Genomic DNA, 14,681 nt, shown 5'->3' with positions numbered 1-14,681 from the left:
ATACTGCTGACTACTGGATTTACTGCACTGCTACAAGCAAAGCAGGGCTGGTGCATACAGCAGAGGGCGAGGGAGAAGTGGAAGGTGCAGGAAGGAAACTGGGCATACAGGAGTTAAGGCAACATCATGGCAAAAGCATGCTCCAAAGAAGGGAATAGGTTGGGCCCGGGGCATTCAGCAGCAGCATTGCTGTTCTCTACTGTGGATGCAGGGGACATCAGCTTGAGTCCTGTAGGGCTCTTCTGTAGCCCCCAATAGGCTGGGGTTTCCATCTGCCATGGTGGCCAGCTCACGAGTCTACAAGCATATAGGAAGTTCATCTATGGCTCTGCCCCTCTCTGGGGGGTACACTGGGGCACTCTGTAAGCCTCCCTGCCAGAGGGGCTCAAGCTCAGTCATCCTACCTTCTATTCTGCATCACACTTTTATCAGTCAAGTGGAGACTCTTCCTGCAATGCTCCCTTTCATTTTGCATCAGCCAGTACTTAAGCCATTTGACTTCCAGCTTGGCCTGTCTGCATGGGGTATTCACAGCTGCTGAGCAAGGAAGCAGAGGAGCATGCAGCACCCACTCACCTCCCATGGAATCTTGTATGCAGCAGCAGAACCACTAGAAATCCTAAAAGGTCAGGACATTCAGGCTTTCCTCCTTCCCTTCTCTTTAAACCTCTGAAAACTGGTAGCACAGGGCCCTAGAACTTCTGTGCTGTTGTTCAGGAACCATGGGTGACAAGGAGAAATGGGCTGACCACGCTTCCCAGACCCACCCAGACAAACCAGCCTCAAAGGCAGGTTTGCAGGACACCTCGAGCATACCCACTGTGCGTAGCAACGACCCACTGGCCACCGCCAGAGGCAAGAGATATACCCAGTCCAAACACCTGGGATCATCCACAGCTCTCTGTCAGAGAAGCAGTTTATTACGTAAAGAGGGAAGAGGAGTAACTGTCTCATGCCTATAGGGTCATACCCTGCTACCAGCTGAAAGCCTAACATTAAAAATCCTTTAACACTACTAGCACCTTTGGCAGCCTCTGCATCAATACCAAAATGCTTTTCCTGCATCACCTGCATGTCCAGGATTCCTCAGGAGACAATAAGCCCATCTTAAATGTTCTCCTTTTACAAGCACTCCCCCAGTATACCCCAAGGAAGAATACAGTATGACAGTTATCTGCCCAAATCCACTCCATCCCCTCCAGCCTGTTGCTCCCACTGCAGCCCCAAAGTGGTAGGGGCAGCTTGCATGCTTTGTGCAGTTTTCTGGCTTGGGACAGGACTTGAGCTCTGGGAAAAAAGTACAGAGGCAAGGAAGCAACATAGGGACATTGGCTATAAAGGAATCACAGAAAGCAATGGATACAGTGTTCTCTTTGCTGCTGTTCTGGGGCTGGCTCCCAAGACTGTGCCTGGACAAGTTAACTGTCCTAGATGGCAGATGTAATCCACCTTCTGTCTGACCAGAGCATTGGTCCCTTCTGCCCTTTAAGTCTACAACCCTCATTCATCCATTTCCCCAACAGGCCAGGGGAAGAGAGGTGCTGCATTGCCCTCGACACAGCACAGCACCTGCGCATGCCTGGCCTGGTGATCGAGGCTGTGCCAGCCAGCAGGAAGGGTCGAGCAGGGTCACCCTCTGTGCTTGCTGCTACCACAGCCCTGGCCAGACTCCTTCCCTCACAAACACTGGAGTTGAGTGGCAGAAGGTACCGCTGCTCCTGGAGCCCATACTTTGCTGCTGTTTCTTGCTCCTAAATTTGAGTCAGACAGGAAATTCTCCACAGCAGAACAGCAAAGGTCTTCCTCCTCTGCAAAAGCATAGTCATCTGGATGTCCTTGTTGTTGGACAGGCATCAGGCATTCTCAAGTCCTCCCTGAACCTCTGTTGTGTCAAACAGGGACTGACTGTCCTCCTGGGTCTCACACAGGACAAGCTAGGTGAGATGGGACAAGATCGGAGCCACAAGTCAGACCAGATGACTCAGTGTTCCCCTTTAGTCTTGTATTCCTAAGAACTAGGAATGCAACTGTGTGAAGCAGCCCAGAACTTTTTTCAAGGTGTTTTCCCCTTCAATGAAGGGAAAGTGCAGTGCAACACCTTCAAAGAAACAGGAAGGAAAAATAAATGGTCTAGAAAATACCAGAGAGGCATAGCTGTGCCAACGTAAGGTGACACTGAGTTCTGCTGTGCTGGATTTCACCAGCCATGGGGCTCTGCTGGGACAAATGCTGTCTGGAAGGGACAACCAGTCCACCACAACACAGCTGGATTGCACAAGCTGAAGCAGAGCAGTCACTGCCAACGGGTATCAACACTGCAGTCCGAGAAGGTACAGCCTGATGCAAGGAGAGGTGCTGAGGAAGAGTCCTGCTGTCACACAGTAGCCCAGCACCTGGGTACAAAACCCTGCCTGAGCCTAAGGGAACAGTACAGAAGGCAGCTTGCTCCAGAGGAGGTTGTCCTTGAGTTCAGCTCTGCTGAAGGAGCAGTGCAAAGAGCAAGGAGAGCATCAAGGAGCACAGGGACGCTGAAAGCTATCTATGGGCATGTGGGAGCAGATTCTGCCCATGGAGACTATGAAGAGTTGTCAGAGCAAATAGGGATCACTCACTACTCCTCCACCTGCACAAGCCCCCAAGCCAGGCAAAGGAGGGATGGTGAGAGCAGTTCATGATTCCCCAAAACAGAGCAGAGAGAAGGGGCAGCTGGCACAGACAGAAACAGTGTGGTGCAGAGGTTCACAGTATGTCTCCTAAAGTCAAGGCAGACAGGAGATGGGGCAGAGGTACTCTGGTCCCTTCTGAGAGGTGCTTTAGGGCCCAGCCTGTAATATAGTTTGTGGCAACATCTGCTTTAGCTAATAAAGACAGTGACAAGACACAAGCTCTGACAGCAGATGCAACATGGGGCAAGAGGGATCCAGGCCCGGTTCAAACCTTGGAGACCAAAAGGCATTCTGAAACCTCTTTAAAAATCCTATTAGAAACCATTTCTGCATGGGACACCACAATTGCTGAGTCCTAGAAGCATCCAAGACTTCTGAACAAATGATGCCCTTGATCTCTGATGCCCCTGAAGCTCTGATGATGGTATCACCCCTGCCCAACAGGGAACAGGAATGCTAGGGACAGTTTGCACCAACCCCATCACAGGTTAAAAGAACCTCTTCTAAGCGCTGCACTGCCTCACAGCTGCTGCAAGCCAAGAGCCTGGTATGGGGGACACCAACATTCAGAGTGACCGTTTTCCCTTGGACAAAAAAGAAGGGGCATGGAGGAGACTGATGTTCAGCACAGCCAGACCACAGCAGTCTGGTCAGTTCTTCTTGCTGCTGGGGCTCTTATTGGAGAACAGGCTGACTTTGCTGGCAGATGCCACGGACAGAGAAGGAGACTCCAGCTTTACTTTATCCAGCAAAGTCTTCTTTATGGCAGCTGGGGAGATCTTCTCTTGGTCTGCCAGATGCTGCAGCTCCCTGCAATGGGGTGGTGGGAGAGAAAGACATAGCAAAAGGAAGAGACAGGGAGTGTGGGGGACAAGTTTTGCAGGCTCTTTAGGACTTCCTAGATGCCCACCTTGTCCGGATGCAGGAAGCCTCCACAGCATTGATTAGGAGGGAGCGAAAGCCACCGCTCTCCAGGAAGTGCAAGGCATGGATGGTGGCTCCCCCAGGCGAGCAGACATTGTCCTTCAGCTGACCAGGATGCTGCTCAGATTCTAAGAGCATTTTGGCAGCACCCTGTAGGGAGGAAGAAAGAGAAAACAGCTGCCAGAGCTCTGACCGAGGAACTGACTGTCAAATACTCCTGTTCTCCACTGCACCTAACAGTGGAGAGCAGCACCTAATACTTACAGTGGGCAAAACCGGGCTCCTGCCCAAGAGCCATTAGCAGGCTGCCAAAACACTTTTCAGAGCTGAAAAAGCCTGCAGAGGAGTCACAGTTCCCCAGACCCCAGCTCCCACACCACCATCAGTGCCAGCACGTTGCTGCGGACACTTCCTACGTCCCCTCACCAGGAACCTGTGTGCACTCAAACCAAACACATTTCTTAAAGTAGATTCAGTAAAGGGACTGAGATAATTTGAAACTGTGATGTGCAGAATACTCTGTACAGAGCAGGCACCACCTCAAATGTGTTCTGGAGGATGAAATACTGACCAGCAAAGCCTGTGCTCCAAGTCGAACAGCCAGCCTGCGGGGAAGCCCCATTTTCACTCCCCCATCTGCCAGCGCATCCAGAGCAGTGAACGCCTGAGACCAGACAGAGGAAGAAGGTGAATGAAAGTCTCAACTCCAACACTGACATCCTCAGGAGGGAGAGAATCCAGGGCTGCAGTATCACACCGTAACTCCTATCACTTACAGAGTTGACAAAAGCCTCACCCTTTACTGCATGGGTGCCATGCCAGGCTTCCCTCCCCAGCTCAGGAGTGGGGGGAATGGGAGAGATTCAGTTTCTGGGTCATACTAACTACAGGCCCACGTTTTACAACATGGACACGTAGACACTGCATGCTGGCTATGGACTTCAGACTCATCCAACTGGTAATAGACTTCTGTTGTTGACCCAAACCTGTTATAAACTGGATGCCTGGATTACATGTCCCGTCACAAATGTGAGTGATGAAAAAGACCAAGAAACGACAAACTGAAGTCCCACAGACCTTCACTGCATGCAAAGCCCAGTGCTCTCCCCAAAACTGTCACAAGTTGAGGAAGCAGCACATACATACGCAGGGCCACTGCCACTGAGCCCCGTTACAGCATCTATCAGGTCCTCTTCCACCTCGGTGCAGAAGCCTACGCTGGCCATCAGTTGTTCCAAGAGCTTCCCGTCCTCCACATCTGCATGAGTCCCAGTGGCATAGACTGTAGCACCTTCCCGGACAATCACAGGGGTGTTCGTCATGCACCTGATCACTTTTGGTGTGGGGCAGAAGGTAGAGAGTTTCTTAGGGCAGAAATAATTGAAGACAGAAAAAAAGAAAGAAACAAAGAAGGAAGAGAGAAAAATTAGCTTTTAGTGCATGTTTGGCATACCAAATAGGCTGTCTAGGAAGGGACTCCCCAGGGGCAAGAACAACACAAGCAGAGGGAAAAGAGACACTCCTGTATTCCAAATTCCTGGCTTTGAGCCAAAGCGGCCAAAATTTAAATGTGAAGTCTTTAGTAGTACCAGTAAATTGGAAGCTAGGCAGAGCTGCTATTGGGAACAATACCCTGCACGCCTCATTCCCGCATCAACTCACAAGTCTCCAAAACAGCTCCTGCAGACACTTAGCGCAAAGTCTGCAGAAATTCAGGGGAGATGACCCACCTCTGTTGAGAGAAAAAAGATCTGACAGCACCTCACGTAATAAAAGAGCTGCTATAAAGACTCTTACTGCTTTTTCTGATAAGGACAGGCAAAAGTGACCCAAAGCAACAGGTTGGCTGCAGCATGAGTTTAGGCCTGGAGCACCCATAGTGCCTGTCCCTTGCACCAGCTCCAGGGGGGCTGCAGGAGCAGGACGGGCTCAAGGCCAGCTCCCACACGGTCCTGCCCTTAGCAGACACCTCCCAGGCACCGGGGCTCCGCTACGGCACAACTCTGCAAGGCCGCAGACCCCAGCCCACGCCGCCCCTCACCTTCTCGATGGAGCTGATGGTGACACCGGCCGCGCAGGAGACCACGATGTGGCGGGCCTCGATATCAGGGCCCACCTCTTCCAGGATGAAGGGAATGATGGGGGGCTTCACGGCCAGGAAGAGGACATCGCTGCTCTTCACCGTGTCCTTGTTGCTAACCGTGAAGTTCACGCCCATTTTCTGCACCGGTTGGGGAGAAACGGGGCCGCTGTCACCCCGGGCGGCCCGCCGGCGGCCCCAGCCCTCCTCCGCCCGCCCGCACTCACCCGCAGCCCGCTCACGGTGGGCAGGTCGGTGTCCGGGGAACTCGCCGTGATCTTGTGCGCGGCCAGAACCCCTGCGAACAGCACCGCGCGTGAACCGGGGCGGCCCCGCACCGCCACCCGCCCACCCCCCACCCCGCTAGCCCCACGAGCCCACCTGCCGCCGTGAAGCCCCTGGCCAGGGCAAAGGCAAGCTGCCCGGCCCCGATGAAGCCCACGCTCATGGTGCGGTACGGTGTGGTACGATGCAGCCCTGCGCGGCCCCACCTGAGCCCACCCGCAACCGCGCCGCCCTCCACGTGGCCGCGCACCGCGCAGGGAGGCGGCGCCGCGTGGCAATGGGGCGGGGCGTCAGCACGCAGCAAATCAGCGAGCTGCAGGGTGGGACCGCGCCGGCTCTCCGCCACTCAGGAGCGAGGGGCGGTGCCACATGCTCAACCCTCGCCAGCTATTGGGGCAACCGGCGTTGGGTGTTGCATCATTCACCGCCTACGGGGTCGGCTCGGGGGTAGCCGCCGCGCCGCCAGGCGGCGCTCTTCTCCCGTCGCAGTTGCGGGGTGGCGGCGCGCGCCTTTCTGGAAGGTTCGGGCGCTGCCGCGTGCCCTGCGGAGCCGCCCGCCGCCGCCGTGAGGGGCCCGTGGCCTGTGCCCGGTGAGGGCCGCCGCCTCCCGCTGCCCCCCCCTTCCCGCAGCACCGACCCGGCCGCTGCCGCCCCTCCGGCCCAGCGACAGCGCGGGGCCGCCGTGCCCGCAGGCCTGGGCGGCAGCGGGGAGGGGGAACAGGCGGGATCGGGCCCTTCCCAGCTGCTCTCCCGGACATTCCTGGGATGCTCCTGCCCTCGCCTGACTCGGAGGAACCGAGTGCGGCCCTTCCCGGGGTGCCCAAGTCCCCTCCCGGGGCTCAGCGGGTGCAGCAGGTGCGAGAAGGGGCTTTGGGCCCCCCCGGTGCTCCAGCCCGTCCTCCCCCTCCTCGGCTGTGGTGCCCGGGAAGTGCCGGTGAGGGGGTTCTGCCTCCCCAGGAAACGGGCCCCTGAAAGGCTTCTCTCTCCGTGCCCATGCAGGTTCATGTGCTGGAGGATGTTCTTGTTCTCTTGAAGATTTCCTGAATGATGGGATTTTCCAACACCTGAACCGGGGTGGAAGTTTCATAACCCAGTAACCAGGCAAGTTATGTCAGCACAACCAGCAGATAACCGCAGCAAGTGTCACAGCCACTGTGTAGGAATCACAGACTCACAGAGTGGTGGGGGTTGGAACTCTGGAGCTCATCCCGTCCCACCCCTGCTTGAGCAGGCACCCCCAGAGCAGGGGCACAGGGCCGCGTCCAGGCGGGGTGTGAGTGTCTCCAGAGAAGGGACCCCACAGCCTCTCTGGGCAGCCTGTGCCCCTGCTCTGGCACCCGCACGGGAAAGGAGTTATTTCTCATATTCAGGTGGAAGTGCCTGTGTTCCAACTTGTGCCCGTTGCCCCTTGGCCTGTCGTTGGGCACCACTGAAAAGAGTCTGGCCCCATCCTCTTATCCTCGTAACGGAGATGCTCCAGTCCCCTGGTCATCTTGGTAGCTCTCCACTGGACTTGCTTAAGCAGTTCCCTGTCTTTCTTAAACTGCGGGGCCCAAAACTGAACACAGGACTCCAGATGTGGCCTCACTACGGAAGGTGTGGGCACGCTGGGGCAGAAGGTGTGTTTGGTCCCACCCATGGCAGAAGCACTAATGTGTGCTTCAGAGAGACACCCCACCACCCCACCCCCTGGTGTGGTGTCGCTCAGAGGCCCCACAGTAATAGACTGTGAAGAGACCGAGACATTGTGAAATATGTCACTATAAAAACCAGGCACCAGGCAGTGCTTTTTTTCCTAAACATAATCTTACCACACTGTTTGTTTGGTTTTTTTTCCCTCGTTTGTCTTTTTTTCTATCTCTTTTATTGGCAGAAATAAATGTCAGTGTATCTCCTGTGATTTAATGTTCTTAAACGTTGTCTTTTGGGGATGCTGAAACCCAGTCTGCAGAAAGAGAAGGGAATGAAAAAAAGAACCAAACCAAAACCCAACCTGTTAAAGATTCATGTGTGTGTGTGTGTGTATATACATATATATAAAATTTTAGATTGGAATCCTCTAGGAGCTGTCTAGATGGGCTGCAAACACAAATCTGTAATTCTAAATGAATGCATGTACATTCTGACATTAGTTTACCAAAAAAGTTGAGAATGATCACTAGTTTAAGAAGCCTGTTTTATGGCAGAACATAAGTTACTTGATCATGATTTGTTAATTAAGAGGAAAGGCGAGCTCTGGAAATTAAGAGGTTTTTAATTAACTGAATCATGACAGGGTTGGTTGTTAAAATCATATTAAGCAGATATCAGATGTTCTGTGTCCTAGATTGGGTAATCTCATAGTTTCCAATGGTTAGTGAGTGTTTTAACCACTGAAGCATGAGGTTTTGATTTTTTTTTCTCTCCTAAAAGAGTGGATTGCTGTCCACACAATCTTTTTTTGCCATTTTGACCATGCTAACGTTTTTTGCTCAGTCTTTGGCTGGCAGATGAGAAAGCTAAATCTGAACACACTGTCCTTGGCAATGAGTTGTCTTTCCACTCATCCGGTCAGTGGTGTCATGATTTCCATGTTAAATTCTATTTCCTCCTTATTGTGAAGGCACTAAATTTTATCCCCATTGTTTCCGAGTTACCTGTTTCTCTTGGGCCTTTCTTTACTTCCCTGTCACTGTGTAAGTTGTACTAACTTGTGTCATTAGTAGATTTTATCGTATTCCTGTTAGTTGCTCCTACTTGGTGCAAAATCTTCACAGCAAAAAGCAAACAGATGCATAGCTGAAAAAAAGTGTTAACCAGCTAAGGAGCTTTCTGACAGACTTCACTGCCCAAAAAACTTGCAGTGTCATCGCTGGGGACAGGTAGCCCCTGCCTGTGGGGAACTTGCCACTGATGTCCCTCTCCTTGGCCTCCACCAGCCCTGTTGGAGCCACTCTGGAGCCTACAGGAAGGTGGTTTTGTAAAGCAATATTCCTGGTTTTGCAGGTTTGAATTTTATAACAGAAGCCATGATGGTTCACGGTCACCTATTTGCTTTTTGGTGCTCTGTAATAACAAAAATAAAGTAATTTTTCAAGCATAACACATCTTAATTTGTCCAGGTTGACAGGTTTAAAAAGAATACATTGTAAATGCTCAAGGTTCCTTTTGTGTGTAGTGGCTCTCTGTACATTGCCTCCTTCAATACAAATGGATTTCTTTTCCCAGGCTAGCATTTCTTATTTGTACAATGCCTGAACTTGTTTGGGTGGCAAGCAATAAAGCTCTCTAATATCCTGTTTTATACCTAGAGTAGATAGTCTTGGGTCTTGCCCTAGAACAAGCTGGCCAGCCTCTTGTTGGACCATTATCTTTCAGACTTCCTGCCCTTAACGGGGACTTGTGGAAGAGAAAAACCCTTTGCAAGGCTGTTCAGTGCATTCCTGTGATGCTGGATGCTGGTTCTTGACCTGTTTCATGGGCTAATAATTGCCACTGCTAAAGGTTGGTTCTTACCCAGAAGCAGAATTATCCAACGCAGTCTGTTCCAGCAATTTTCTCCTTTGTATTTCAAACCCCATACAAAGCACTGATGACAAGTAAGTTTCCTTCCTTTTCCTTGGGTGACTGTGCTACAGAGTCAATCAGAGGTCTCGGCCATCTTGTGTGTATACTTTTTTGGTGCTGCATTCAGGCTTCATACATCAAAATAAATTGAGCTGTGCTTTCAGGCAGAAAGCAGAAGGGCTATGTCTGGTGAAATAAAAGCTGTGTGGAGGGCAAGATGAAAGTATACAAATCTCTGGAAGTGTAGTATGTAAGTCTGCCATTCAGCTTTATTTTAATTTGATTAAAAAAGAAATCTTGCTTCTGACAGTCAGCTACTTTAGATTTTAATCAAACCTATCTAGTCTGCATGCTTTCTGCACAAGTACTCAGACTGCTTTGGTTTCTCGCTGGATCAGAAATGAAGAACATTTCTTCCTATTAAGCTTGAAATCTGAGCTATGCAATGTGGGACTTTAAAGTGGGTGTTTTGTCAGGGATGGGTCAGAGAAATGCAGCTCGTTGGTGACGCAGAGAGCTCGGGAATCCTAGCGCCTGATCTGGTCTGAGGCAGCGCTCCCAATCTGTTACCATTATATGCAAGTTTAGTCGTGTCCTGTCCCGTCCATGCCCCCCCAGGACTGGTCTTTTATGCAGCGATGTGAGATCAATTCATGTCTGCATCCCTTTCTCCCCCTCCCCCCAGAATTTATATTTAAGCTTCCAGAAAAAATAATTTCTTGACATCAGTATAAAGAAACGGTGGAATATGAACTGAGACAAAGCATGTGCCAAGGTACCTTCTGGTCCTGCCCAAGTGAGGATGTCAAGATACAGTTATTCTGCAGTTTCGCTCTGTTCTGCACCCTGTTTCTTGGCATTAGAGCCCCGATTTTGCAAATTTTCATTTCTGTAATGACTCAGTGTTTGCTAAATAGGAATACCCCATGCTTCCCCCCCAAGGTGCGTGCTTGAGGATCTTCTTTTTCTGTGCTAAATGGCAAAGGAGAGGAGAGGAAGGGAAAGGACTGGTAATCTTCAAAATACTTGTACAGCTATGATGTTCTTCTCAGAAACATCTTGACTGGAATTTCCCACACTTGCAAGCATTTCATGTCTCACCACACAGCCCAAACTAACCCAAACTCTGAGGGATTGTTTTTAATCTCCTGAACTGGTGTTCCTTGATGCAGCTTTTAGCTTTCCCACTTCCTGGGTAGTCACTTGATTACGGTTAAGTGTTGGTAACAGTTTCAAAATCCTCGGTGTCTTTCCTAATATTTGGCTCAGTAATCCAGTAGCCTGCAGACCCGCTGTTGCGGCAAGCATTTCTGCCGCCTGGAGATGAAAGGCCATTTTGCATACTTTGAGCTGCATCATTTCTTCATGCTGGCACCAGGCGGCTGAGGCAGATGTTGAACGATGAGTGAGGTGGGCTTTTCCCAGCATCAGCTGCAGCCCACCCACTAGGGGTCATTAATTTGCTGGTCCAGTCAGTCTTGACCTTGAAGTTGGGTTAATGGTTCTTGTGCACGTGCCCAATCAGCACCTCCCTTCCCCACATCCCTTCCTGCTGCATCTCCAGCTGCTGCTTATGGCACTGGGATGGGTTTGCAGCGGTAGACCCGCATTTCAGAGGTGCGAGACAAAGCGGATGCGCTGGGAGTACACTAAGTCCACAACGTAGAGCAGCAGGTTCACATATGTGAAGATGGCGATCACCAGCTGGCTGTCCCAGGGGCACTTGCCCTTGGCGCAGAGGCTGGGGCGCTGCGGGGAGCCATACTTGCTGTCGAAGCAGAACACCGGCCAGATGACCGCTGCGCTCACATACAGCAGCACGGCCCCGAAGGTGTAGACAACCACAGAGCGCTCAAAGGGGAAGCACAGCAAGGCGGTCTTACCTGTGACACTGAAGGCCACTACCACCACTGTCACCACAAAGCAAAAGCTATAGACGGCCACACACCACTGCATCGCCACATATTTGCTATGCTGGCTGTCATTCACCAGCGCCCCAAAGATGATACAGGCCACGAAGGCCTGCACGATTTTCAGGAGCCCGGAGACGGTAGCCATGTAGCTGGTGACTTGTCCTGGTTTTGCCCTGGTTAAGAACACCTCAGCGGCGTATGCAATGAACAGGAGGCCTGCAAAGACACTGGCTGCAATGCGAAAATCTCTCACCTCACAGCCGATGGGGTAACAGCCAAGCTGGACAAAGTAGAGTGGGTAGATCACCGCCGCCGTGACAGACATGAGCGTAGCGAGCATGGCAAAAGCAGCAGTGAAGTTTCCCCAGGAAATGCTCAGGCAGCTGTGCAGATGCGTGAATTCGCAGGTGATGATGAAGACAGTGACAGCAAAACAGAAGGTCCAGACAAACATACAGAAAGTGCCGTATGCCGCACTGAATCCCCCCTGGTGGGCTACCAGGCTGAACGTGGTGCATCCAAACGTCATCTGCAGCAAACGAGCTATTCCCACAGGAGATGTCACAGCAGCGGTGTTAAGATACGGCCCTCCCGTGCTCTCCATCATCTTTCTAGTCCCTCAGACAATGCACTTAAAGCGCCCCCTCGCCAAACGTCCTTTCAGGCTTTTGCTCCTTTGTCCTGAGTCACACCTGGTACTGGATCAGTAGAGCGGCAGCTTGAATCCCCGCCTTGTCTCTACCAGTATCGGTAGGTGCTGCATGTGACGCTGAGTGTGTGTTTCTGGCAGCCTCTCAGCGCAGACTTGCTGGCTGCAGGGAGGTTGCTAGCTGGCTCTGCCCACCGGCTGCCGTCTCGGGGTGCTGCGATCAGCTCACTCCACTTTCTCAGGTCTGAAATCTGCGCCGTGTTTTGTCCTTTCACTGTCTCCTTTCCCACATGATGGCTGAAAGGATCTCCTCCCTGGAGGCTGACATTTATTCCATTTTAGCTCTGCAGCTGTAGCTCTGTGCTGTGCCGTTTGCAGGAACCTAGGAGTATAAATAGGGGCTATATTAATAGTTCTGGAATGAGTCCTGCCCCCCCATAACTGTCGTGAGCGGGTGTTATTTAACACTGAAACTGCAAGCTCCATCAGAGGCTTTTGATTATCCTTCTGCTATTGATCTAGGAACATTGGGGTCACTGGAACGCTGCTGTTCTCCCAGCAGCCGCCCCACACTATGGGGGCTGTCTGTGGAAGCAGGTTGTGATCCAGCCACGCTGCAGAAACAGGACCTCAGTCCTGCAGACCCAAGGCCTGCAGGGTGGCAGGAGTGGGGGCACAAGCCCAAAGGCATCACAAGCCCTATAAAAGGATTTAGGCCAGAGGCTAAGATAAAAGCTGACTCACTTTGCTCCATTTGATCTGGAACAGTAATATATTTGCCTGCTGTGAAAGGCCCTGCTGTGCTTTGAGGATTAGTGAGAGCATGTGGCTGTGAAGATTTTGAGCACCACTCCTCACTATCTCCTTAAACTCTTCCCTGTCTCTGATTGACTTATATGGGAACCAGTTATTCTTGTATCTCTGAAAGCCAAAACCAAATACAATTGTAAAGAAAAATTGCTTTGATATTCTCGGCTCTGTTTTAGAACATGGATTTCAATATATAGTGTCAAACCCTCCCTCCTGTTGGATCAAAGCTTTCCCAGGTAGCCACTTTTGGCATACATTTCCCCAGACTTGGTCTCTACCCAAAAGTCTCTTAATTCTAACTCCGAAAGCCCCAAAGAAAATTTCTGATGTACTTAGAGAACAGGAAAAATGAAAACCACAGCATAGTTTGTGGATTCCTACCTCATGGCAGCATTGCTGACTCCTCACCTGCAGGCCAGCTCTCCCTGTGCTGGTCCCAGTACGGAAGCAGGATCATCCCAGGAGCTCTACACAGGTCAGGGTGACCAAGGGCCAGCCTAGCACCTTAAAACCGTTCTGAATGGTTCAAGGTAATCATCAGCTGTGCTGATAAAGACTGTAACTCCCTAACTGGGAATTACAATTGACCCTCATGTTTGGTAACAATAATAATTGCTGGATATCATTGTTTCTTATTCATGTTAATGTAATGATGTGACACTGACTGATGAATTGCCACATGCCGTGCTAGAAACTATAAAGAAGAGCTGACAAAAGAGAGCGTCTGCTCCAATGTATATTAGCATGCAGTTCTGGGGCAGCTGCTCCATGACCCTTCCTTGTGCTGTGGCTGGGACTCCAACAGGCTGGTTCATGGAGCTCAGACAGCTGAAAGCTCCCACAACCCCTGGAAGAATATCCATTCCCAGCAATGTGCTTCCTGCAAGGTCTGCTGGCACCAATGCTGCTGGCAGGCAGGATCACCACCTGGGATGTGCGACTGCAGCAGCTCACAGTGCTGGGAAGTGCGCCTTTACGTGAGTCCCTCCTTGGTTGAAACGGGTTTTGAGGGCAATGCAGCACATCCAGTTTCTGGCTGCTTGTTCCCACCCTCCTTCCTTGCTCTTACACATCTTGCCTACATAAATGCTCTTTGAGCTGGATCAGGATACTAATCTCAGATTTAAAAAAGAACAGCAGAAAACTTGCACCTGACAGGATTATTTTTAACCTGGGGTCATCACTGGTCTGATGTACACGGCAGGTGTGCATGGTTGTATCTGCACAGCAGTAGCATTGACAGAGCAGCCAGACCCAGGGGATTGGACAGGAACTATTTAAGCTAGTATTGTTACTGCAAGTCACTTGGGATCCAGCTGTGACTTAAGACAAGAGACAAATGGAGACCAACATAGGGTACAGTAGGGTTACTTATGGTGAAAAGCAGTGGCTACAGTGCTCCAGTAGCTCACAGGCAACATTTTGTAGGCCAGGGTTAGCTTTACGGAATGATTTGCAAGAGAACAGTACAAATTTTGTTAAGATGTTAAGATAAAATGAGCCTACCTTCAGCTTTGTCATCATCTTGTAACCTCAGTGTCTCTTTCAAGAAAATCTCTCCCATTTTCCTTAAAAAGACCTTTGGTGCTAAACGTAGAAAACATGCATTTATTTGGGGTGGAAGTTGCACAATTAACATCACAACAACCAGGAAATGCAGTGAGAGAGCCAAGGAGCTCCAGGTGAACATGTTCTTGCCCTGAGGTCCTGCCTTTCCTGACTCTCTATGTTAATCCTTTACCTCTAGCAGAAGTTTTTGCAGCTTTACTGGCAGCCTGTTACTGTCTGTATTGTGGCAAGTCCTGTAA

The 14,681-nt window shown here is 51.0% G+C and overlaps 2 protein-coding genes across 2 annotated transcripts; both read right to left on the bottom strand.

The window, feature by feature from the left end:
* Positions 1 to 887: 887 nt before the first annotated feature.
* Positions 888 to 6,225, bottom strand: PYCR1 (pyrroline-5-carboxylate reductase 1). Its single transcript, XM_075111366.1, has 7 exons — positions 6,052 to 6,225; positions 5,898 to 5,968; positions 5,632 to 5,811; positions 4,733 to 4,954; positions 4,162 to 4,254; positions 3,577 to 3,740; positions 888 to 3,476 (listed from the first exon to the last, which is right to left on the bottom strand). The coding sequence occupies exons 1-7, from the start codon at positions 6,116 to 6,118 to the stop codon at positions 3,317 to 3,319; spliced, it is 957 nt and encodes a 318-aa protein (XP_074967467.1). The 5' UTR covers positions 6,119 to 6,225; the 3' UTR covers positions 888 to 3,316.
* A 1,971-nt stretch (positions 6,226 to 8,196) lies between these two features.
* On the bottom strand, positions 8,197 to 12,441 carry MYADML2 (myeloid associated differentiation marker like 2). Its single transcript, XM_075111329.1, has one exon. The coding sequence runs from the start codon at positions 12,019 to 12,021 to the stop codon at positions 11,113 to 11,115; it is 909 nt and encodes a 302-aa protein (XP_074967430.1). The 5' UTR covers positions 12,022 to 12,441; the 3' UTR covers positions 8,197 to 11,112.
* Positions 12,442 to 14,681: the final 2,240 nt, after the last annotated feature.

This window comes from Phalacrocorax aristotelis, chromosome 16, assembly GCF_949628215.1.
Source record: "Phalacrocorax aristotelis chromosome 16, bGulAri2.1, whole genome shotgun sequence".
In the NCBI taxonomy this organism is placed as follows: Eukaryota; Metazoa; Chordata; class Aves; order Suliformes; family Phalacrocoracidae; genus Phalacrocorax; species Phalacrocorax aristotelis.
This window is presented reverse-complemented; position numbering and strand designations above follow the sequence as displayed.

Bases quoted from the DNA above. Each gene is read 5' to 3' on its own strand.
- PYCR1 (XM_075111366.1), bottom strand. From the start codon at position 6,118: ATGAGCGTGGGCTTCATCGGGGCCGGGCAGCTTGCCTTTGCCCTGGCC. The intron at 5,812-5,897 runs GTGAGTGCGGGC...CAACCGGTGCAG, and splicing joins CCACCGTGAGCGGGCTGCGG to AAAATGGGCGTGAACTTCAC. The intron at 3,477-3,576 runs GTGGGCATCTAG...ACCCCATTGCAG, and splicing joins GCTTCCTGCATCCGGACAAG to GGAGCTGCAGCATCTGGCAG.
- MYADML2 (XM_075111329.1), bottom strand. From the start codon at position 12,021: ATGATGGAGAGCACGGGAGGGCCGTATCTTAACACCGCTGCTGTGACA.